Source organism: Ambystoma mexicanum, chromosome 11, assembly GCF_040938575.1.
Source record: "Ambystoma mexicanum isolate Mex_15411 chromosome 11, UKY_AmexF1_1, whole genome shotgun sequence".
In the NCBI taxonomy this organism is placed as follows: Eukaryota; Metazoa; Chordata; class Amphibia; order Caudata; family Ambystomatidae; genus Ambystoma; species Ambystoma mexicanum.
In genome coordinates, this window is record NC_090934.1 from 1,478,983,739 (window position 1) to 1,479,007,311 (window position 23,573).

Sequence of the window (23,573 nt, forward strand, 5' to 3'; positions counted from 1 at the left end):
CATTGTCCAGTAAATATTGTTTTGTTATTGTTTCTTGTTCTTCATACAAAAGCGTAAGCTTCAAAGATTTCCTTTGGTAAATGCACTTTTACCCTCTAACTTTCAATATTAACAAATTGCTATCTTTCTTTATCCATTTTGAGCTGTTTAACTTTGAACATTTGGCTTGTTCGCCGGTACGCTCCGATGTTCCCTTAGCTCCAGCGTGGACTCACCAGCTCTTTGTGGCGTTTCCCGTTCTGCTTGCAGCCCGCCGATGACCACCACCGGATGCTCTCTTCCTCGTGCTGCTTGGCTTCCAGTTTCCCTACCTCCTGTGGGTCCTGCTGGGCTTCTCTTCTCTTCTCCTCGTCGGTCTCCAGTGAGTATCTTGCTGTTGCTTTCTACCGGCAAATGCCCTGGATCCCCAGACTCCTGCATGGAATATTCTTCATGCAGCATTCTTCTGGTCAGTATCTGAGCCGGTTGTCTCCAACGTCCTTCTCGTGGTTCTTCGGTAGCACGACGATCTGCAGCCCACTCCCACCAGCAGTCTGCCATTTCTTCAGGCGATCTTGTTTTAAACCTCCTGGGCACAGCTACATGCTTCCAACAACTAGAGCGTTGCCTGTGCTTGGGGCTTCTTCTACTCTGTATTCCTCCATTCCTCTTGCTTGTCGCAGTGTTAAGGTGATTCTGGGTATAGTAGTTCCTTTTAACTGACCTGAACGGAAACATTGTAGGAATGGGTTTAACATGTTCTGAAGACAAGTCAATGTTTGAGAGTTCATCTGTAGATTGAATTGAGAGAAATCCAGCACTCTCCTTTGAAGGGGCAGGGGAAGAGACGCAATAGGCCATTAAGGTATTTTGTATGGGAGATGCATCCTGTAAGGGGAATGGGGGATACCATGTCTCATCCGTTGATACCCCCACTCCCTCCCAGAGTTTATCTCTCCCCATGTGATGCTCCGACATATAGCTGCCCTGAGGGTCAGGGTCAGGATCAGGAAGCAGCTTCCATTCCCTGGCCACAGGGGGGAGGTGTGACGAATCAACTTCCGGGGTCAGTGTCTGAAGAAGTTGATGAATTCCCGAGCCGCTCAGACTCAGAAGGTCGCTTTGAATCAGGTTGAGTGCCGTCACTGAAAGGCACACACTCAGTGTCAAGATCATCAACCCCCTCCTTAACCCATTTGTCGTAGGCTAAAGGCAAGGGCACTCATTTCAGGTGCGTCGCATGTATCCAGTGTTATTTTCCTGCAACTCGAACAACAGTCTGAATAGCCAGTAGCACTTGATAGGGACCCTTCCAGCGAACTGCAAGGCATGATTTCCTCTCAAAAGTTCTTAATCAAAACAAAGTCTCCAGGCCGAATGCGAGGACCCGGTGCTTCGTATTTCTCAGGCAAAGCTGCTCGAACCTGTTGGTGAATCAAACGCAGGTTTTGAGTCAATTGGTCACAGTAATCAGTTAACAATGGGTACTCGATTTCTGATAGCTTTTTAGGTTTAGGTGCATTCCATACATTAGCATGTCTCCCCATCACTATTTTGTAGGGAGAAAGTCTGTTCCAGTCTGGACAGTAGTTCTCATGGACAACAATGCTAGTGGTAGGGCGTCAGCCCATTTCAGTTGGCTATGTGCACACACCTTTGCTAACTTGTTCTTAAGGATACTGTTATGGCGTTCCCCCAAACCGGCATTCTGAGGATGTCTCGCAGAATGGAACAGTTTATCAATCTGTAGCCCCTCGCATACCTGTAGCATGACAGCGGCTTTGAAGTGAGGTCCGTTGTTGGACCAAATTACTCTAGGTAATCCAAATCTAGGGAAGTATTCTTTCAGCATAACTTTGGCAGTGGATATGGCAGTGTTATCCTTCAGAGGGAAAGCCTCAACCCATTTATTGAATGCACATACTACTACTAAAAGGTATGTATAGTTCTGGCATCGCTCCATCTCAATGAAGTCAAAGTGAATCACCTCAAATGGCATTGAGGGAGGTCTGAAACTGCCCTTAGGTGTTGGTGTACCCTTTCCAATGTTGGGTTGTAGACAAATCATACAGTTCTGAACTAGTCATTCTGCAATTTTGAGAATGTTGTCATTATGCCACACAGGGTCTAGATGTTTACAAATAATCTTTGCACAGATGTGAGCTGGCCCATGTGCCATAGTAACTACAGCGGTTACATAAGCGTTGGGCAGCATCCACCTCTGTTTCTCATTATCAACCCAACAACCCTCATTATCTAACCCTGCAGGTCGCGAACCCCAATGTTTAATCTCTTCTGCTGTTGCTTCAGCCTGAATATCTTTCACACTGCTAATGCCTTCCTCCATCATCCCAGTTTCAGCAACCCACCTAGCAGAATCCAACACATACATTCTAGATTGTGGGTCGGTGGCAGATTGCTTTGCTATCTTGTCGGCAAACGCATTCCCTTTCTCAATATCGTCAGTCACCCTCGGTGAGCTGCGCGTTTCATTATAGCTAGTTGTTTAGGGAGTGCCAGTGCGAACAACAGTTGCACTACCAAGGGACCATGTTGAATCTTTGTACCGTGAGATGTTAAAAATCCCCTCTCAGGCCATAGTCTCCCAAAGTTGTGAGCTACTCCAAAGGCGTACTGGCTATCAGTATAGACATTTACGCTAAGCCCCTGGGATATCTCACAAGCTCTAGTCAAAGCAACTATCTCTGCAGCCTGTGCAGAGTTGTGAGGAATTCTCCTGCTCTCGATAATAGTGTCTGAAGTGGTGATTGCATAGGCAGTGGTAGAAGTGCCATCAGGCAACTTAAAGCAAGAGCCATCACAAAATAACTCCCCATCCGGAGATGCTAAAGGTGTATAACTCAAATCAATTCTGCCTTTAGTGTCCTGTTCAGTGACATATTGTTACGCTCACCTGGTATCCACAGGGATGCCACCCAGCCGGGTTACCCGCTGGTATGCTTCTCAGCTTTGCCCAGATGTGGTCTGCGGGGAAGGTTCTGCCTTGTGGTAGAGTTAGGCGTGCTCTCTGTCCTGCCTTCTTTTCAGGGGCGCGTTGTCTTTCATGGGCATGTGCGGTCCAGTTACTTCACTGACGCCGGCCCGTTTGATATTGTTCAGGTAGGTCTTATTGCTGTTCTTTAGTTTTGTTGCTATCCTGCATGCCTTTCTTTGTTTAAAATGTCTCTTTTTTTCTCCCTTAGGTATGCAGAGCTTCAGCGCCGCGAACTGGCTTGGTTGAGTCCCGCTGGTAAATGATGGCGTATTAAGAGCGCTATGATGCGGTAAGTAAGTGCTATGCACAGCGCTGCAAAGTCTTACCTTTGCTAGCCTGTGTGTTCCTTCCTTGTAGGTCGCGGTGTTCTTCAGCGCGAGTGGAATGTCCGGAGTGGTGCCAGCCGAGAGGCGACCAGCCAGGTAAGACTTTTGAGCAGTTCGTAACTTGCAAATGTCTCTACTGCTTTCTTTAATGTTGCTTCTATCTTCCTCTTTCAGGTCGTTCTGTCCGGGAGGCGTGCAGATTCGAGGAACCTGTTCTCAGTAGCTGCAAGTGGCTAAAGATGAAGACTGCAGGTAAGATGCTGCTGCTAATGATGTTCCTTTTGTCTCCTTGCAGGTTCTGCTTCTCCAAGGTTCGAGGGAATAGCTGGACACGGTGAGTGTCACGCTGCAAGCTGCAAAGTAACGCGAAGCGTGTTGTCTTGCTCGGGTGTGGTTTAAATAGCCCCAACAAAATAGTCCAGGTAAAGTAGTCCCTAGGCTACCACACCCAAAACACTAGACCGCATAGCTTGGTTCCTGGGAAATAAGCTATGTGGATGCCTCCATGTTGGCTGGCAACACAATAAGTAGTTCCCAAGCACATGTTTCTCATGGTGTATGAGCCTGGCGCCATAGGCGCTCAGAGTGTCCCCAAGAGGGCTTTGGAAAAGGATGCCTGGCTCTAAAGGCCCGAGTCCTGACTCCACCTAGCCAGTGGGTTTGCCAGAGGGGGTTTTCGGCGAGGGTCGTGACAGCACTCCCCCCTAAGGCCCCTCCCATGGCGTTCCTTCTGTCTGGCCCAGGTTTGGTTCGGAAATTCCGATGGAATTTCCTGATTAGACGTGGTGCGTGAATATTCTCACTGGGCTCCCAGGATCTATCTTGTGGTCCAAATCATTTCCAATCGACGAGATGATATAGTTTGGTCCTAGAATATTTAGAGTCCAAGATATCTTTGACTTCGAATTCTGGTTCTCCGTCGACAAGTATGGGCTTAGGTGGTTTCCCAATTCGTGTGCCGGGTTGCATTGGTTTCAGGAGGGACACATGAAATACCAGGTGGATTTGTAGATTAGGTGGTAAATCCAGTTTCACGGCTACTGGGTTGATAATTGCCTTAATGGTATAGGGTCCTAAGTATCTGGGATGAAAGGTCCGGGTTCCCTTGATGGGTACGAATTTAGCAGCTAACCAAACTTTGTCTCCTACTTGATAATCAGGGGACTTTTTCCAGTGTTGGTTGGCGAATCTCTTTTGTTTTTGTTTGGCATGAATAAAGTGTTCTTTTGCCCTTTTGAAAGCTTGGGTAATGGTTGTGTGTAGAGTCTTTACCGCTGGCATTTCCAAGCTGGCTGGAAGGTTTAGTTCAGAGGTACGTGGATGTCTGCCATAAAGGGTATAGAAGGGGGCGTTTGTCCCGTGCTTGAATGCAAAGAATTGTTATTTGCATATTCGCCTATCCATAGTAGGTCTTTCCAATTCCTTTGTTCGTGGTGCAGCATGCACCGTAAATATTGCTCGAGTGTCTGATTGGTTCTCTCGGTTTGGCCGTCTGTTTGGGGATGGTGACTGGTAGATAGCCGAACATCAATCTGCGCCATTGTAAAACATTTTTTCCAGAAGTTTGAAACAAACTGGCTGCCTCGATCAGAGACCAGAACCGAAGGGAAGCCATGTAGCTTAACCACGCCCTCCAGGAACACTTTTGCTAAAGTGGCTGCGTATGGGAGGCCTTTGAGAGGAATAAAATGGGCCATCCTCGAGAATAAGTCCACAACTACAAGGATGGTGTTGAACCCTTGGCTTGGAGGTAGATCAGTGATGAAGTCAAGGGAAAGAGTGTGCCATGGAACTGGAGGAATGTCCAATGGTTGTAGGAGACCAGATGGTTTTTGTTTCTGAGATTTATTTTGTGCGCAGACACCGCAGGACTGAATATACTGAATGATGTCCTTACGCCAGGTAGGCCACCAAAAGTTCTTTTTCATTTTAGCTAGGGTTTTGGCGATCCCAGGATGCCCTTCGATCAGTGAATCATGATAGTTTGAAATAATATGCTGTTGTAATTCCTTCTTGGGTACATATGGGTGATCCCTAAAAAAGGGTAGATGGTCCTTGATGGTAGATTGTTCTCCTTGAGTTTGCCATGCGAGGAAGGCATCAGGACTCATTGTCCGTTGGATTTCTTTCCGTAGTGCTGCTTGTGTTAAGGCTGTGGTGATACCCAAGAGTTTGTCTTCAGGTATAATAGGTACTGGGTCTGGAGTTGTAAATACTATTTAATCTATGCCCATGCGAGATAAGGTATCCGCCTTTCCGTTTCTGACTCCTGGTCGAAATGTGATTACATAATCATATTCGGCGAAGAAAAGGGCCCACCGTAATTGGCGCGAGGACTGGGCCTTGGCTGTTTTGAGATATTGCAGGTTTCGGTGGTCTGTGATGACTGTAATGGTATGTCTGGCTCCCAGAAGGTAGTGCCTCCAGGCTTTAAAGGCGGATTTGATAGCCAGGAGTTCCTTGTCCATGATGGCATAATTAATCTCTGGAGGTGAGAACTTTTTCGACCAGAAGGCCACAGGATGTAACTGGCCAGTTTCCGGGTCTCTCTGTGAAAGGACAGCCCCCATTGCGAGACTGGACGCATCAGTTTCAACGACATAAGGGAGGTCTGGACGAGGATGTTGCAGGATTGGAGCGGAGGTAAACCTTTTTTTAAGTTCCTGAAAGACTTTATCTGCTTCTTCGGTCCAAGTAAACTTTTTATTGTTTTTTCGTAATAATACTGTGATTGGGTGCACAACCTGAGAGAAGTCTGGGATGAACCGGCGGTAGAAGTTCGCAAAGCCCAGCATGCTTTGTACCCCTTTCAGAGACGTCGGTGTAGGCCATTTCAGAATGGCATCTACTTTGTGCATGTCCATTCTGATGTCTCCTGGAGTAAGGATAAAACCAAGAAACTCTCTTCGGTGACGTGAAAAAAGCATTTTTCAAGCTTTGCAAACATGCGATGTTGACGGAGCTTGGTGAGGACTGAACGAACATGCCTAACATGATCTTGTTTCGTATGCTGGGTATACCAAGATGTCATCTATGTACACTAAGGCGCACACATCAGTGAACTCCCTTAAGACGTCATTCATGAAATATTGGAATGCCGCAGGAGCGTTGCATAACCCGAAGGGCATGACTTGATATTCAAACAAGCCGTACTTAGTACGGAAGGCGGTTTTCCATTCATCTCCTTTTCTGACTCGGACCAGGTGGTACGCTCCTCGAAGGTCCAATTTGGTATAAATCTGGGCATCTTTAACTTGTCTAGCATTTCAGGGATAAGTGGCAAGGGGTAGCGGTTCTTCACAGTGATCTGGTTCAATGCGCGGTAGTCAATACAGGTTCTCGAGTCTCCTTCCTTTTTCGGTACGAAGAACTAAGGACTGGCTGTGGGGGACTTCGAAGGACGGATAAATCCGTTTGCAAGGTACTGGTATAAATAGGATTTCAAATGAAGGTTTTCTGGTTCTGTGAGAGTGTAGATCCTGCCGCAAGGGATTTGTGCACCAGGAACAAGGTCGATCTGACAGTCATAGGGCTTGTGCGGCGGTAATGTATTGGCTTGGTCCTTTCGGAAAACATCCTGGAAATCATGGTATTCACTGGGCAAGGTATTAATTGCTCCCAGGGTTGATACTGTCGCTCCGGGAGTCATGGGGATACAGACGTAGGGTTTCTCCTCTTGGTAATAGCAGGCAGGGGAGCAGTCACCGGGGAAGGTTAATTTTCGTGCCCGCCAGTCTATCAAAGGGTTGTGAGCCACCAACCATGGCATCCCTAGTATTAGCTTGAACTGAGGTGCCTTGATGAGGTCAAATGAAATAGACTCCCGATGTCCGTCCTGGCACAGCAAGGTTTACCCTGGCTGTGCACTGGGTTACTGGTCCAGAAGCGATTTCTGTCCCATCCACGGTGGTTATCTTGTCCATAGTTGGCTTAGAACACATAGGAAGCCCCATCTCTGCTGCCAGTTCTTGATCAATATAATTTCCAACTGCTCCGCTATCGATGTATGCTTCAACGGCATGCATTCTTGACGACTGTTGGTGGTTAATTAAGATCACTGGTATTGCAAAGTGCGAGGTCAGCAACTCTTTCTTCTCACTCGACAAATTGACCTCTACGTTTGTCAAGCTTGGTAGTTTTCCGATTCCTTAGCTTCATCCTTCTCTGTGGCCCGACTGTTCTTCTTGGGGGTTTTACTGGACAGTCCTTCAGGAAATGTCCTGGTTTCCCACAATGCAAACAAAGCTGTTGTTGTCTTCTTTTGTCCCGCTCTTGTTTTGTTAATGGAGGCCGTATCCCTCCAAACTGCATGGGTTCTACTGCATTTTCAGGTACACGGGGTGTGCTTTCCCTTGGTCGAACATACACGGTCCGAGGGTCCGTCTTAGACCGGTCTGCCTTTCGGTCCTGCAACCGGTGGTCTAGCTGCACGACCAGATTTATGAATTCTGCACAGTCTCCGGGTGGATCAACCACCTGGGCTAAGATGTCCTTTAATTCGCCTCGTAAGCCTCAATGGAATAACGTGGTTCTTTTGTTTTCTGGCCACCTACCTTCGGCAAACAGTCTGTTGAAGGTAGTAATGTACGTTAGCAAGTCCTGATTCCCCTGTCGGAGGGACAAGAGTTCATTGTCTACTGCTTGTTCCTGGGTATGGCGAGCATAAAGTTTTTCCATTTCTCTCTGGAACCCCCCAAAGTCATGTAATAGAGGATCGTCATGGGTTACCAACGGCACCGACCAATCTGCTGCACTACCACTCAGGTATGATAAGACAAAAGCTACCCGAGCTTGGTCATTTGGAAATGCTCCAGGCCTACAAAAAAAATGAAGGCGACACTGATTGATGAATGTGGCATACTTCCGTGGGTCGCCTGAGAACCGTCTGGTGGTGCCAGGGGAACTGCTCCAGGTAACGTGATCTGTACCGGAGTGGGTGGTATGGCGGAGTTTTGCATCATTGGATTGCTTCCAGGTAGAGGCATCTGTCCTGCCTGTGATTGCAAGTATTGCCTGCTAATCTCTTCAGTGCGTTCTTTGGTCACTATTAGGTCTCTCCGGAGGGCATTAGTCTCTTGTCGGGCAGAATGAACCTCAGCATGAAGCTCTCCAAGTAATTGGGCCAATTGGTCCATTTCTGATGTCTCCATGGCGCCCAGGTGGATGTGTTATGGTAGGCTTCACGTTCTGTTACGCTCACCTGGCATCCACAGGGACGCCACCCAGCCGGGTTACTCGCTGGTATGCTTCTCAGCTTTGCCCAGATGTGGTCTGTGGGGAAGGTTCTGCCTTGTGGTAGAGTTAGGTGTGCTCTCTGTCCTGCCTTCTTTGCAGGCGCGCGTTGTCTTTCATGGGTGTGTGCGGTCCAGTTACTTCACTGACGCCGGCCCGTTTGATATTGTTCAGGTAGGTCTTATTGCTGTTCTTTAGTTTTGTTGCTATCCTGCAGGCCTTTCTTTGTTTAAAATGTCTCTTTTTTTCTCCCTTAGGTATGCAGAGCTTCAGCGCGGCGAACTGGCTTGGTTGAGCCCCGCTGGTAAATGATGGCGTATTAAGAGCGCTATGATGCGCTAAGTAAGTGCTATGCGCAGTGCTGCGAAGTCTTGCCTTTGCTAACCTGTGTTTTCCTTCCTTGTAGGTCACGGTGTTCTTCAGCACGAGTGGAATGTCTGGAGTGGTGCCAGCCGAGAGGTGACCAGCCAGGTAAGCCTTTTGAGCAGTTCGTAACTTGCAAATGTCTCTACTGCTTTCTTTAATGTTGCTTCTATCTTCCTCTTTCAGGTCGTTCTGTCCGGGAGGCATGCAGATTCGAGGAAGCTGTTCTCAGTAGCTGCGAGTGGCTAAAGATGAAGACTGCAGGTAAGATGCTGCTGCTAATGATGTTCCTTTTGTCTCCTTGCAGGTTCTGCTTCTCCGAGGTTCGAGGGAATAGCTGGACACGGTGAGCGTCATGTTGCAAGCTGCAAAGTAACACGAAGCGTGTTGTCTTGCTCGGGTGTGGTTTAAATAGCCCCAACAAAATAGTCCAGGTAAAGTAGTCCCTAGGCCCACACCCAAAACACTAGACCGCATAGCTTGGTTCCTGGAAGCCAAGCTATGTGGATGCCTCCATGTTGGCTGGCAACACAATACGTAGTTCCCAAGCACATGTTTCTCATGGTGTATGAGCCTGGCACCATAGGCGCCAGGAATGGCCCCAAGAGGGCTTTGGAATAGGATGCCTGGCTCTAGAGGCCCGAGTCCTGACTCCACCTGGCAAATGGGTTTGCCAGAGGGGGTTTTGTGTGAGGATCGTGACACATATAGGCAGTTATGGGATGCGTCATTAGTGCGGTGCTCATTCAGAGGCGGCAAAAGTTCAGCCGGATTCACAGAACAGCATCTCTTAATTGTTATGTGAGGTGCAAATAGGATCAACACATACCTCTTGAGCTGAGGAGATGTGAGATGCTGAGTCTGTGTTCTATTTAACAGAACGTCCACTGAGTGAGGTACCATCACGGTTAAGGAGTGACCCAAAACCATACCTTCAGTTTGTTTCACTGAGGCAGTAGCAGCAGCTACATCCTTTAGATATTTCAGCAGAGCACATGCAACAGGGTCTAACGTGGAGGAAAAATAGCCGCACGGTCTGCTTCTTCCTCCATGTTCCTGTGTCAAAACAGTCAAAGCGCATCCATTCTGTTCATGCACAAACAGGATGAACCCCTTATTATAATTTGGTGTGCCCAAAACTGGTGCAGAACATAACGCAGTCTTCAGCAGATCAAAAGCGTCCTGATAATCCGTATCCCACGGCAGCGGTAAAGGAATATCCTTCCTCGTCAATGCCAACATTGGCTTAATCAAAAGTGAAAAATGTGGAATCCATTACCTTATAGGCCTATGACGACTGTGCCTTTTCTCTTAAAAATATTGGACAAGGTCGCATACGTACAAATTCAGAAGTACCTGGAAGAACATCACCTACTCGGAGCCAGGCAATCAGGCTTCCGTCCCCTACATGGAACTGAGACTGCCCTCATCGACCTTAAAGCCCAGATTGACAAACTGAGAGATAATGGCCAAGCCTCCCTACTCCTCCTATTAGGCCTCTCTGCAGCTTTCGACTTAGTCGACCACTCCGTCTTATGCTCCCACTTACATACATCAGCCCATTTCTCTGCTGAGGCCATTACATGGATCAGATCATTCCTCAACGGTAGAACAATGAGGGTCTTTTCACCTACAGCTGCAGCAGACCCCATTCCTATTACTTGTGGCGTGCCACAGGGCTCTTGCGTCTCTCCTACCTTGTACAACATATTTACCAAGCCCCTTTTCGATGATTTGGATCATCTCGGTATCACCTACACGAATTACGCAGATGATACCCAGATCCTCCTTCCACTTTCTGGAGATTATGGAAAGGATTTGGCCTTGGTGAATAGAGTGTACATCATCATCCAGGCATGGATGGCCACACAAGGACTATGCCTGAATGATGATAAAACTGAACTCATAATTCTAGGCACTACCACTAGCTTGAAGAAACTGGACTCTGACTACTGTTCCTTTATGATTGATGGCAACTGCATTAAGATGGGACAAGAGGTTAAAACTCTAGGTTTTTACCTGGATTCCACCCTCTCCTTCCACAGATAGGTGAAATCCCTAGCCTCATCATCGGCCTACACCTGTAAATTGATCCGTGCAGCTAAACCCTTCCTGTCTGACTCTAGCTGCTTGACCCTGGCCAGAGCCCTTATACTATCCCACCTGGACTACTGCAACGCTCTGTATCTTGGGTCTACCAAAGCCGTTACCAGTAAACTCCAAACCCTCCAGAACAACGCTCTTAGGGCGGCTCTAGGCATCTCTAGAAGAGAGCATATTTCAGCACATAGCCAACAGAGTAACTGGCTCACTGTCAGCAACAAAATCCTCCTCAAGACTGCCTCGCTTACACACAAATCACTTAACAATGATGCCCCTATATATCTTATCGACAGATTCCATAGACAGACCTCTCTGAGACCAACAAGAATACCATATAAAGACTGCCTCTCTGTCCCAAACTTTAAACGCTCCACCATAGGCGGTAACAGTTTCCCAGTCAAAGCAGCACAACTGTGGAACTCCCTTCCACCACCCCTCAGAATGGACCTGCACTATCAGAACCTCCGAGCGAAGGTCATCTCATGGCTGAAAACGTAGGCCCCCTACTACAGCCAGCCACCTAATCCTCTCAGACTCATCTTTTTGCACCTAACGATGCCCGCTTGCATATTTGTATATACTCCTGCTGTTACTGTATATTGTATATTTTGTTGTATTTTGTTCTTTTGTTGTAACTAAGCCTCACAATCTCTTGTAAATGCTGTGCACTGCTACCCTAGGGCATGGATTGCGCATTACAAATAATAAACAAACAAACAAACCTACAATACAAAGCCATACCAATAAAAGCCCTGACCTCTTTCTGTGTATTTGGAACATCCATGCCAGAGATGCTTTGTATTCTTTCAGGTGCAAGACGTCTACCCTCCTTCAACAGGAGTAGCTGACCTCCTGTTGACAATATTGAAACTTTTTTAAAGAAGCCTTATGTCCCTGGTCGGCAAGATGCTTCAACAACAAAGCAGTACCCTCCTTGCAAGCGCTCTCTGAATCAGCAACAATAAGGTCATCAATGTACTGTATAAGCGTGCAAGAGGACGGTAATTCAAGCATATCAAGTTGTTCTTTGAGGGCCTACTATAAATGCTAGGAATCTCTGTGTACCGTTGTGGTATCCATGTGAAAGTGATGGAACGCCCTCCAAGGAAAAATGCAAACAAATATCTACTGTCTCGATGAATAGGTATGCTAAAAAATGCATTCTTCAAATCAACGACAGTAAAATGCATACCTGTGGCTGGAATCATAGTCAAAATGGTGGTGACATCAGGGACAATGGGAAACAGTGGTGCTACTACCTTGTTAATCATGCGCAAATCAATAACAAAACGATAGGGTAAAGCATTGTCACCTTTCTTATAAACAGGCAAAACAGGACTTTTGCACGTACGTCCATAAATGTATTCAATAACACCTTGATGCATTAAATCAGAGACAATACTCTTGTGCTTGTTCACCCTCAACAGAAACTTTTACTGCGGAATACGCAGTAACGTAACACCAGATTTCAAAACTATGTTCAACATCCAGAATCCCTAGATCGTTATCATTCATCGCCCACAAATGTGTAGACGCTTGGCGTAACTCACTCAGTAAAGGTAAAGCCTTAAATTGTGAGCTGGAATTTAGCTGGGGAGAAATAGTTTACACTCCATCTGGAGAGCTGTAAATTACAGCATGCAACTTCTTCAACAGGTTCAACCCCAGCAGGTTTCCACCGCAATTGGTCGTCAACAAAAATGGACATGAGTCAGAGAATGGTCCTAAAGCTATCAGCAGCAGTCGAGAAACCGGACTCACTACTGGCATACCTGAAAACCCTACTGATACATTGTTCAGCCCTGACAATGGAATATCCGGAACCTTCAAGTGGTCAATGGAACATTTCTGAACTCCGGTGTCCACTAGAAACGTGTGTGCCCTATCCCCAACTTTCATTTCTACATCAGGTCCTTTCTGATCTACGGGAATAGGAGTAGCTTCCAGTCCCTGCTTCGGGCTGTCCTAGCGAAATAAAACATCGTCAGATGTGAAATCTTCAGAAAAATAAGTCGGTGTAACATTGTCAAAAGTATTCGCATTCCCATTGTTTTGTTGCCCCCCTGATTACCTGCATTATTATCATCTGCTGGTTCTGAGCAAACTGATTCCTATTAGCTCCTGGCATGCCATTGCCATGTGCTCTTGGTCCTCTACTAAGCGTACCTATCTGCTGGAGAGCCGGACATTGTGCCCTCCAGTGTCCTTCTTGTCTACAATAGACACATTGGTTTATATTCACAGGCCCTATCTGTGGCGCATACTGTCCTCTTGGTTGCATATTCCCTCCTCATGGACCTCTTGCAATCTGCTGCAAAAGTACCCTCGTCTTTAGAGCTACCTTTTTCTTCTCGATTTTCTTTTTCTCATTGTTAACACTGTTCTTATAATACTGAGCCATATGGAGAACTTCAGACTGGGACTTGTCTGCCATGCACTTTCAGAGGCAGTGATCTGCAACTGAATTTCAGGTAATGCTCCTTGTACAAACCTGTCAACAAACAACCTCTTTCCCGGTTCCGTACTCAAATCCTGACCACTGAAATCAGAAAATACTTGCTAAAACCTGTTAAAATATTCTGTGGCACCCTCTGTCTTCCCTTGCATGCATGTGGTAAACTTGACCCAAATTATTCTCCTTTCATGCACCAAAGTCTTAAGTTTAGTCACAATGTGGTTTGGTAACAATAAAATGCCCTGGAGAGGCTTCTCTCCAGCGTTTGTAGACCTGTCCGCTAATTCCAGTGCAGCCCAAGTATCGCCCATAGCAGGTTGATCGTCTATGGTCCTAATATGCTTCCTTAAATCTGCTGGTAAAATCACAGGGAAAATAATAAGTCGATGTCATCCAGAGTGAAAACCGACAAATTTAAAACAGACTCTATTTCTTTGTAAAACCCAGTGGGATTCTTCCTAATATCAGGGATAGATTGTTTAAGAGTGTTAACTTCCTGTCGTGAGAATGGAACATGAACAAACTGTGAGATATATTGTGCAGGAGTAGTCGAAGTAACTGCACCATCGGCAGCAAGTACCTCTACTTTAGGTACTAGTGTTGGTGGATCCTCTCTCATGGGTAGCTGCGTAGTGGGAAACTCTGCTTGCTTATTCAGGAGCAGAGCCAGATCAAGGGACAACAAGGTTAGCGCGGTGCCAGTAGAAAATGCACATTTATAAATTATCTTATCAGCAGGACAACACAATTTCTTCTTCAAACATTCATCCTGTAAATATTCAACCATTACCTGTAGTACCTTCTGCTGCATAGCTAGAGAATACTGGCTAAAAGTATCATGAATATCAATAGGTGAAATGGAGGCATCTGAGATACATCTAAGAGCATCTCTCGTGCATATGCGCAGTTCTTCACTGCCTTGTTTTAAAGCAGGCAAAAACCTTGTCTGTGCATAGGATGCTGGTTGTGCATCCTTATCTAACTAATTTTGGCGCAGGCGGACTAATTCTCGTTTAAAGGAAAACAATTTCGACATGTGTTCGTGCACTTTTAGTGGAGTGTCTCTAGTGAAAGACAAGTAATTCAAATCCCACCATTCTTGTGGAACAGCATAGTCAGTCCGATTGCCCCAAACCTCAGCTAGGTATAGTCCCATTTGCTCCAGCAATACTTTCCGTTCAGGAATACCCCCATGATTTGCTAGAGAACCCGAAGCAGAGGCTTTGTCGACATTTTCTATATATGTTTCAGCCCAATTCTGCAACTCTTTCTTCCGTGCAGGAAGTACTGCACTGCGAGTCACAGTTCTCTGATCGCTAGGGACATCTGTAAGTGCTAAATGTGGAGTGCCAGAAGTAGTCGTAAGCGATAATAAGAGTAAATCATGTGCACTAGGCGGTGGAGGAAATGTTACTGGGGGTGCGGCTGGTGCTGATAATGTTGGCTGTGCTTGTATAGGCAGTGGTACATATGGAGGTGGTGCGGTAGGATCTGTTCTCAATTCATTCAACAATTTATTTATTAATTCATGAAAGGCATGCAATTCTTTCGAAGGGTATATTTTGTGCATCTCTTGTTGGAAACCCCTATCCATGCTCCTAACAGCTCCTTCTTGTTTTGTTGGTCATGCGCTAAAGCTTTCCCAGCTTGGGTAATGTGTCTACGTGCGTATTTCTCTCTACGCTTGATGCGTTGGGTGGCTTCTTTCTGCCAATCCTTAACAGCGTCAAAGGCAGTAGGCTTCGCTTTCTTTCGCAACAACACAGGCTCTAGATACTGTATTCTAGCAAGTTCAAAACTCCCCACTTCTGGCCACTGAAGTTCAACCTCATTTCTGGTATGACGATGCCAAATACTGTTAAATAATATAGCACCCAATCCATGCTTCAGATACATCTCATAGGCCGGTGACTCTTCAGGTGGCGCCGGTTGACTATGTTCTAAACCCTTCGATTGTCTTCCCCTGCAACTAAATATTGCCCAACAGGATGACAACTTTCTGCAACCAGGCATCGTTATAGAAAAAACAGTGATTTACCTGGCCAATAAACTGTGCACAGCCTATTTATGGGTTCCAAATCAAATATCAAGTGCTTGCAGTTTGAAACAAACTCACCTGATCCAAATATGTATTCAAAATCCCCATCAAAACGATCGAACCCCCCGTTGTGGCTGGTGGTCTTCCCAAAAACGAAACTAGTCATTGCATACGGTTCAGTGCTCTTGCCGTGACGACCTCTGGGCGAAGTGAGCGAGCGGAGATCGCAAGCAGCAGTCTGTGAGGAAGCGCTTCTCTTAGATGCAGGTGCCCCGATACTCACTTGTCTCAGCTTCGTCTCACTTGGTCCTCGCAAATCACGACGGGTCATCATCAGAAGATTCCCCACATTGGGCACCATCTGTAATTACCAAATCTGGGCTACTGCAAAGAAATGAACACACACCAGTCACCACACATAAATATAACAGTTTTTATTCTCGCTTAAGCGGTCCCACATTCAACCATGCCTGTGTACAGTCATATACAGTCATATCGAAGATGAGCACAAGTATGGGGGAGCTGACATGTTTTATACAAAACCAGGAATGGTTCAAATCAGTTCCCGCTCCTCGTGTGTCAATAGTACATGACCTAGGAGATGTGGGCATTTTGCAATGGCAACATGTGTTGCACCGATCTGCGTCATTCCCCAGACGATTTACTGTCTGAGAACTGAGCCGAGCAGAGTGTGAGAGTTCATCATGCACCAATTATCTTCCTGTTGTCTCTTAGCAAAAGGTCAGTCTACATTTCGACTCAGTAGTTCAAGCCTTTACAAATACATGGCATGAATTGTGCTCCTTTTAATCGTCCATTTGCACAATTGGCCGTGGAGAATAAGGAGACAGGAAGACAGGAAGGTATGTAAATAAACTAATTATCTACGTTCGTGCTTGCTCTTCAAGGCCCTAGGTTAAAGGCAAACATTAGTCTCAGCATTCTCGTATTCCTGTGCAGAAATATGATAAGAGCTTCTCAAGCTGTGGCAAGCTGTTGCCTTTTACCATACGGAAAATGGAAACAGAATGAAAACCAGGGGAAATGAGCAAAACAGCCAAGATGGAGTCTGGACAACACAATTCAAATGTGTGCGCCAAGGCTAATGTTTTATAACACAAATGGGATGTACTTTTACAACTGTGGGAAACTCCTCTAACGGTACCTCCAACCAACAGGAAGTTGGAAGAAAAATGTAATTTATTTCCAGACTGGAAGTTGTGCCCAGCTGTTGCACCCCTCCCCAGTCAGTTGTTCAGCATAGTAGAGCACCAGTTTACTATTCGGGGGCTTCTAGTGCCCCAGCCGAAGTTTGGCAAAAGTGTTGAATGTAGTGGGGAGGAAAGTCTACTCCGGCAGTGACCTTCACCTCAGACAGGCTAAGGCTGATGCTATCTTGGCAACCTGCAACTTAGACCTGTGGAAGGACATGTCAGAATTCTACTCATCTTTGCTAGAGATGTGTGATCAATTTCAGACATGAGGGATATAAGACAGATGACCATGGATACGCTGGAGAATGCAGCTGGTCACATCAACATCACATCAACAAATAGGGTGGAATTCAGGTTGGCCAGATGAATGCCCAGTTGTAATGCCCAGTTGTATGGCACTGGGCTATACAACTGGGCATTCATCTGGCTGTCTCACGCCTTGGTGGAGGTTCTCAATGTGACTATGGATTCTCTCAACACGCTCATGTATGCACCTAATGCTGGACCTCAAGGACCACATTTACTCACTCTGCCACTCAGTCCAGCAGGGAGTGCCCCCTGTATGCATTGCTGAACGGCCAAGCGGGGGGAGTCCTAGGGAGAGCTAGTCTGGAGACCTAATCTATGGATATTTGTGGTTGTCTCAGCAAAATCGGGATATTTATAAAGCTTCTCTGAAGTCTACCAGTTTCACTCGCCACTAGCCATTGGCTAACATTTCTGACACCAGACGCAACTTACGTTGGCTCTCAGTAGCTAAAAGAATCTCCTTTTAAAACGCTTGCCCTCACCCATAAATGTCTGGGCAACCAGGGTCCCATCTACTTGGCTAGCCGATTCACACCTCACACTTCTCCCCGTCCTCAGAGAATTGCCCATGCTCACTGCCTCTCCCTTACCAGGTTCAAGCTTCAGAAAGCTGGCAGGGTTAGTTTCCCAGTCCTAGCCACAAAACTGTGGAATACACTGCCCAACCTGCTTAGATCGGAACCTTCCTTCCATTCCTTCAAGAGCAAAGCCAAACTGTGGCTCTCTGCTCAAGACACCCGTTAATCCCCTCCTGTCACTTCCGACATTAATCTCCCACTAGAATGACCTTGCACCTTTGTTTCTGCCACTGTCCGGCATGCACTCTGATTGTAAATACTGTGTGTATAGCCTGTATGTAATTCTGTTTGTATATATATTTTATATTCTTGTATTGTACATATATTCTGTGGTATCCAGTTATAATATCGAAAAAAAAAAGATGAATGCAAAAATGTTGAAAAAAATAATGTAAAAAATAAATCAGAATGTGTGTGTTTTTTTTTATTTGTATTTTTTTGGGTTTAGGTAGGAAAACAATAAACAGGGGGTTGAGGGCAACCTCCCATTAAAAAAATATTTAAAAAAAAAAACGCATTAGAAAAAAAAATGTTCTACATTATTTTTTTCGACATTTTTGCAGTCAACATTTTCACTATAAACCATATTCTGTATCTTGTCCCACTATCTTTTGCTGTATAATGTGCCACTGTAAATGAAGATATGCGCCCAGATGCCTTTGGGCCAGGCGCGCTATACAAATAAAGAAAATACAAATAGTGATAATTGACTCTTGGCGAGTAAGAAATGGTGTGCTGTCTGGTGTGCTGTCTGTATGTGCAGAATTAAGGTGGGGAGTGACTTGTTATGACTGGATAGGAGCTTGCAACTTGAAAGTTTCCACCCTGCACTGGATCACACTACACTGTGTAGTGTGATCCAGTGGACCAGGTTCTACTACGTGTGGAGAGAAAGACACCAACCTTCAGCTGGCAAAGCTGGATAATGTCCTGTACATCATTACCCGTTTGGCATTAAGCCACACTCTTTCAGGACCTACCTTTCAGCGGCTAGTGCTCATCTTGCCAAAGGCACAATGTATCAATGTCATATCCTATTGTGAAAAGACATGTTAACGGGCTGTCAACCTTTTTGTACACATCAGTCCGAGGATGTAAATGTGGACCTGCCGGTTCTGATGCACAAGCCATTCTGATACATGACTTGAGACTTCTTTCATGGAAATCCACTTTTCTGGTAGCTGTTAAAATCATGAGGACAAGCAGTGTGTTTGAAGTACTCTGCACTGATCCTCCCTTCCTCGGTTTTATAAAGACAAAGTGATTCATTACACATATCCTACTTTCCTGCCATAAATCGTCCCTGACTTTCACATTGACCAGGAGATCAACCTCATTGTTCATCCCCATTACTTCCTCGGATCCCGAGAGCATGCAACACAACACGGACATGGCAAGGGCATGTAAGGTTTACTTGGAAAGGATAAAAGTGACCAGGATCTGCTCAGAGCTAAGGCTGCCACAGTGGCCTTTTCAGAGCTGCAGCGTGGGCCAACCAGCACCTGCTTTGGAAGCACCACTTGCTGTATGCCAACACATTCAGGTTATGAGTTCAGACAGCCCATCCTTTGCAACAGTCTCGGGAGGATAGCTCAGGGGCAACATGCTCGCCTTGGAAGCAAGACGACACAGAGCAACACAGGTTCGATCCCAGGTCCGTACTTAGAAACCTCTGAGTATTAAGTGCGTTATAAATAACCTATCATATCATAACATCTTTGGCTGAAGGTGTTGCCCCTTGAGGTGTAAGTTTGTCTTTGCTTCTGCCATTGAAATGTTGTCTGCCATCCACCCAGAGTTCTGGCTGTTTTGTAATCTGCCATGAGTACGGTGGAAAGGGGGTGGGACATAGGAGTAAGGGAATGTTACTCACTCTTCTGACTATTGAACTCCTAGTCCACAGTCTGCTTTCCTCCATAGGGTCAACTCTGTGTGAACTGGAAGTAGCAGGGCAGCTCACTCATGCTGTGAAAAGTACTGACAGTTTGGGCATAAGTATGCACAGTGGAGCATCCTTTGTGGGGACCGGCACATGTGCACTGGCGCCTTACCGGTTTCTTTTTTTTAAAGGCTACTCCGCATAATGCTACAGACCCGCCCCCATACAATGAAATAACAAACATGTTTGAATGAAAGGGGACTTTGACATAGTACCGCTGCTGCTACGGTGAGTACATGTCCCTTATTCCAGTCAATTCAAATCTTTGGTTAGCTACAAGCATGATTGTGATTCTAATGACAATGACACCCTTGCACTCTGTGTGACAGCACTGAGAGGCCTGCTGCAAAATATCTGACTTACCCTCAAAAACTACCATCTAACTGTACATTCTAGCAAAATAGTACACTCGCGACTCTCTATTGAACTGAAACTCAAGAAATATACTTTAAATGTTTTCACTTTGGAAGAACAATGCACGCTCTTTCCAAAAAACACACACAAGCAGGGCTCACAACATCTACTAGCACACTTGCATTGGCGAGAAGATTTTATGAGGGGTGAGTACTATTTACGACCTTGCTGGTAAGTATGGGGATGTTTGAAACGTTTGACATTTACTGCAAACAAACTACGTTTGCAGTAAATGTCAAATGAAAGTTTCACTGTGTGTGGCTGACCGCATTACGCCAAATATGAAGTGTGCTTAAGGCGACATGCAAAGCACTGGTAAATATGTTGCTACCCTTCAACAGGGGGTGCATGCATTTGCTGAGTATGAGTCTGTAAACTAAGGAACTCGCCCTGCAGGTCTAGTGCAGGGGTCTGAAACCTGCGTCCTTCCAGATGTTTTGGACTACTACTTGAACCATCACCATTGACTGTACTGACAAGACCTGATGGGTGTTGTAGTCCAAAACATCTGTAGAGCCAAAGGTTGTAGATCCCTGGTCTAGTGGGATTTTAAAGAATTTGCATGGCCTGATCTGTATTTAAAAAACAAATATCTAAAAATGCTGGGGAGAGGGAGATTTTGTAATGCCTTCTCATTGATCACACATGTATCAATAGCTTCTACTCAAAAATAATACCCTAGTATGTGTTGGACTCCCTCTTCCGTAAGAAAACAGAACAAGCACTGGGTCCCTGGGGAGCTCAGCCATGCTGCAGAGGTAGCAAAATCACTGTGCACCCAGAGTAATGGATCGTGTACCTTTAACGCTTAGAGAGAGCCAGCTGGTTGCATCAAGGTATACACGAATGGGGGATGGGAGACACCGGAGAGAGGTGTGGGGGGCATGACACAAGGAAGATGGGGAAAGTATATCTTTGAGCACCCTATAATTCATATTGATGTGAGTGTACATTAAACATTATTGATGAGTAATTTCATAAGTGAATGAAGTTCCCCTTTTTACTGTGTGGCTGGGTGATGGTGATGCACTCCCTGATAAACAGGAGGTGGTGACCCATGTTATCACTTCAATGATTCAGCCCCAGCAGGGCAGGTCATGCTTAACCAAAAGTTGCAAAATTATTCTTTCCCTCTCTAACACACTCTCTCCCAGTTACCCTTATTTTCTTTTTATTTTCACTCACATGCTATTGACATCTTTGATTATCTCTCAGCCTTGCTTTATTGCTTTGTTTTTCTTTCTCCTGTCCTCTTTCACTTTCTCTTGCTCTCTTCTTCCCTTGCCTTGTATCACCATCTCTTTCCTTAGCTCTTTATTTTTCTTTATCCCAGCTCTTCCTTTTCTCTTGCCCTTTTTTGCTTTATGTTGCTCTCATTCTTCTTCCTCCATCTCCCTTTCTATCTCCCTTTCTATCTGCCTCTCTCCCTTTTCTCTCCTCCCTCCGTCTCCCCCTTCTCTTTTTCTCTTCCTCTTTTTCTCCCACCTTTTATTGTTCTTTATTTTATCTTTGTTCTTCTTATTGGTTCTCTGCCTTTCTCTTTTCTCCCCTCTCCCCTACTCACCTTTCTTCCCCTTCTGTTCTCTGTTTTTTTCTATCTGAAATGTCGTCAGGCCTAGTACGATAGTCGCTTGTTTTGTTCCTCCCCTCTCTTTCTGCACCCCTTTCCCTCACCTTTTGTTTTCCTCCTGCTCTACCAGAAATGTCGTCTGGCCTAGTACGGTAGTCGCCTGTATGTTTCCCATTTCCTTCCTCTCTGTGTCTTAGCTCTTGCACTATCGGAAATGTCGCTAGGCCGAGTACGATAGTTAATTTCACATTCTTGTTGTTCATGGCCTGTAAGAATGTCATTGTATTTTCCCTTGTTCCCTACCTTGCCTTGAAGCGCTTTGAAACACATTGTGTATATGCGCTATATAAATAAACTATCATATTATATCTTCCCCTTCCTTTCTCTCGTCCCCTTCTTTCCCTCTTCCTCTCACTTTTTCTCATGTTTTTGTCTTCTCTCTCTCTCACCTGTTATCGCCATCTCTTTCTTTATTCTCTCTTCTTTGCTCTCACCCTCTCCATATCCAGGAGCCCGCTGACACTTCTTGGAGTAGGATTCTACGGCCTTCTCATCTTCTCTATGATGGTTGTGGACTTCCTCTACTTCTACAAGGTCAATAAGCATTCTTTCCATGATATTGTCAGCCAGAGGCGCATCGGGAAATATCTTCTCAGCTCCATTCTCCATCGAGACGCCAAGGGGAGGCGGCACAGCATGGACTACAGTCTAGAAGACATGACGGAGCGGGCGACTCAAAGCAATGACAAAAATCAAGTGTGAGAAGTAGCAGAATAACCTCAGCAAGAACACATTTCTTATCGTGCAGCAACGAGCTTGGGTAGGAGGGAAGGATTAGGGTGTGAGGCTCACTAATTTAGTACTCAAAAGGAGAATTATAAACTAGACCGCTTGCAGTAAAAGTTGAAACACTGAAAATAAAAGGTTTTGTGCATCATTAGATGTGTGCGACACACTGGGAACACACCCATATGTCCTGCTGAAAAGAACTTCACTCTATATAGACCTGTGTCAAATTGTGTAGTGGGGGCTCTTCTCTTATGCAACAAAACATCAGCCGTGATGGGCCAGAATGTATGAAATTGACAGCTTTTCAATATTGCCATTTAAAGTTAGTCTTCTTACTAAATCTTGAATGACATTAAGATTTGGGACCGCAAGAAGAGATTGCTGCCCCGTGGGAGCATTGACAAGATCTTTTTCTGGAGGCTCTTTTTGTTGCTATCGTGTATCGTCCAGTAAACTTTAAAAACACATCACTCTAACCACAGCTGTTAATGCTTTATGGCAAAATTAGGTTTTATACATCGTTAACTTGAAGTGTTTGTCCATTATATATATCTTGTGTTATACAGTACTTTGGGCCCAGCTCGAGGGCCTAAAGAACATTTAAAAATGCTTTATAAATTCTCAAATGACAATACTTTCAGAATCACACAGAAGATCTGAAAGTGTTTGATAATGAAGATCTAATTTTATCCTGGAATTTAGGACAATGGACGTCAAACTACTATTCTAAACATCGCTTTTATCAGTTTCAATCATTGAGAGTCTATCAGAATATTGACACTGTGACGCACTGAAAGACTGAAACCTGCGAGCTTTGCTGTGTACAGTTGCATGCTTTTGCAGATGCTCTATTACCAATGCAATTTTTGGTTCAAAGAAACCGTTTTATATATACTGAAAAAATAAATAAATAAATAAATTAATATACTGAAATAGATTTATTCACTAATATTTCAAAATTGTTGATGGTAAACATCTGCTCTGGATTCAATAAAAGCTTTTTTGATCAATTACTTATTTCTTTCTCCTGTTATGCATTTATGCTACAGTACATGAGGGGCAATGGAACATTTAAAGTCCTGAAGACATATCAGCAAAGAGGAGTTTCTTAGGCACCCACCATCGTCCGAGCGGGTGAAGTGAATAGAGGCTGTGCAGGAAGTGGCTCTATTTCAGTACGAGTGGTAAGAGAATGTTCCTGGTATTGAGAGTATGATGGCAGCAGGATCATCCGTCTATGCTCCGTTATTCTGCATTGTGGTGTTGTCA

At 45.3% G+C, this 23,573-nt stretch overlaps 1 protein-coding gene across 1 annotated transcript in view; it reads left to right on the top strand.

Annotated features, from left to right (window-relative positions):
• Positions 1-23,285, top strand: part of LOC138504875 (protein shisa-like-1) — a 69,470-nt gene extending 46,185 nt beyond the window's left edge. Inside the window, exon 3 of the mRNA XM_069625288.1 lies at positions 22,025-23,285. Coding sequence (XP_069481389.1) covers positions 22,025-22,277 — 253 coding nt within the window. The 3' untranslated portion in view covers positions 22,278-23,285. The remainder of the gene's footprint in view (positions 1-22,024) is intronic.
• Positions 23,286-23,573: the final 288 nt, after the last annotated feature.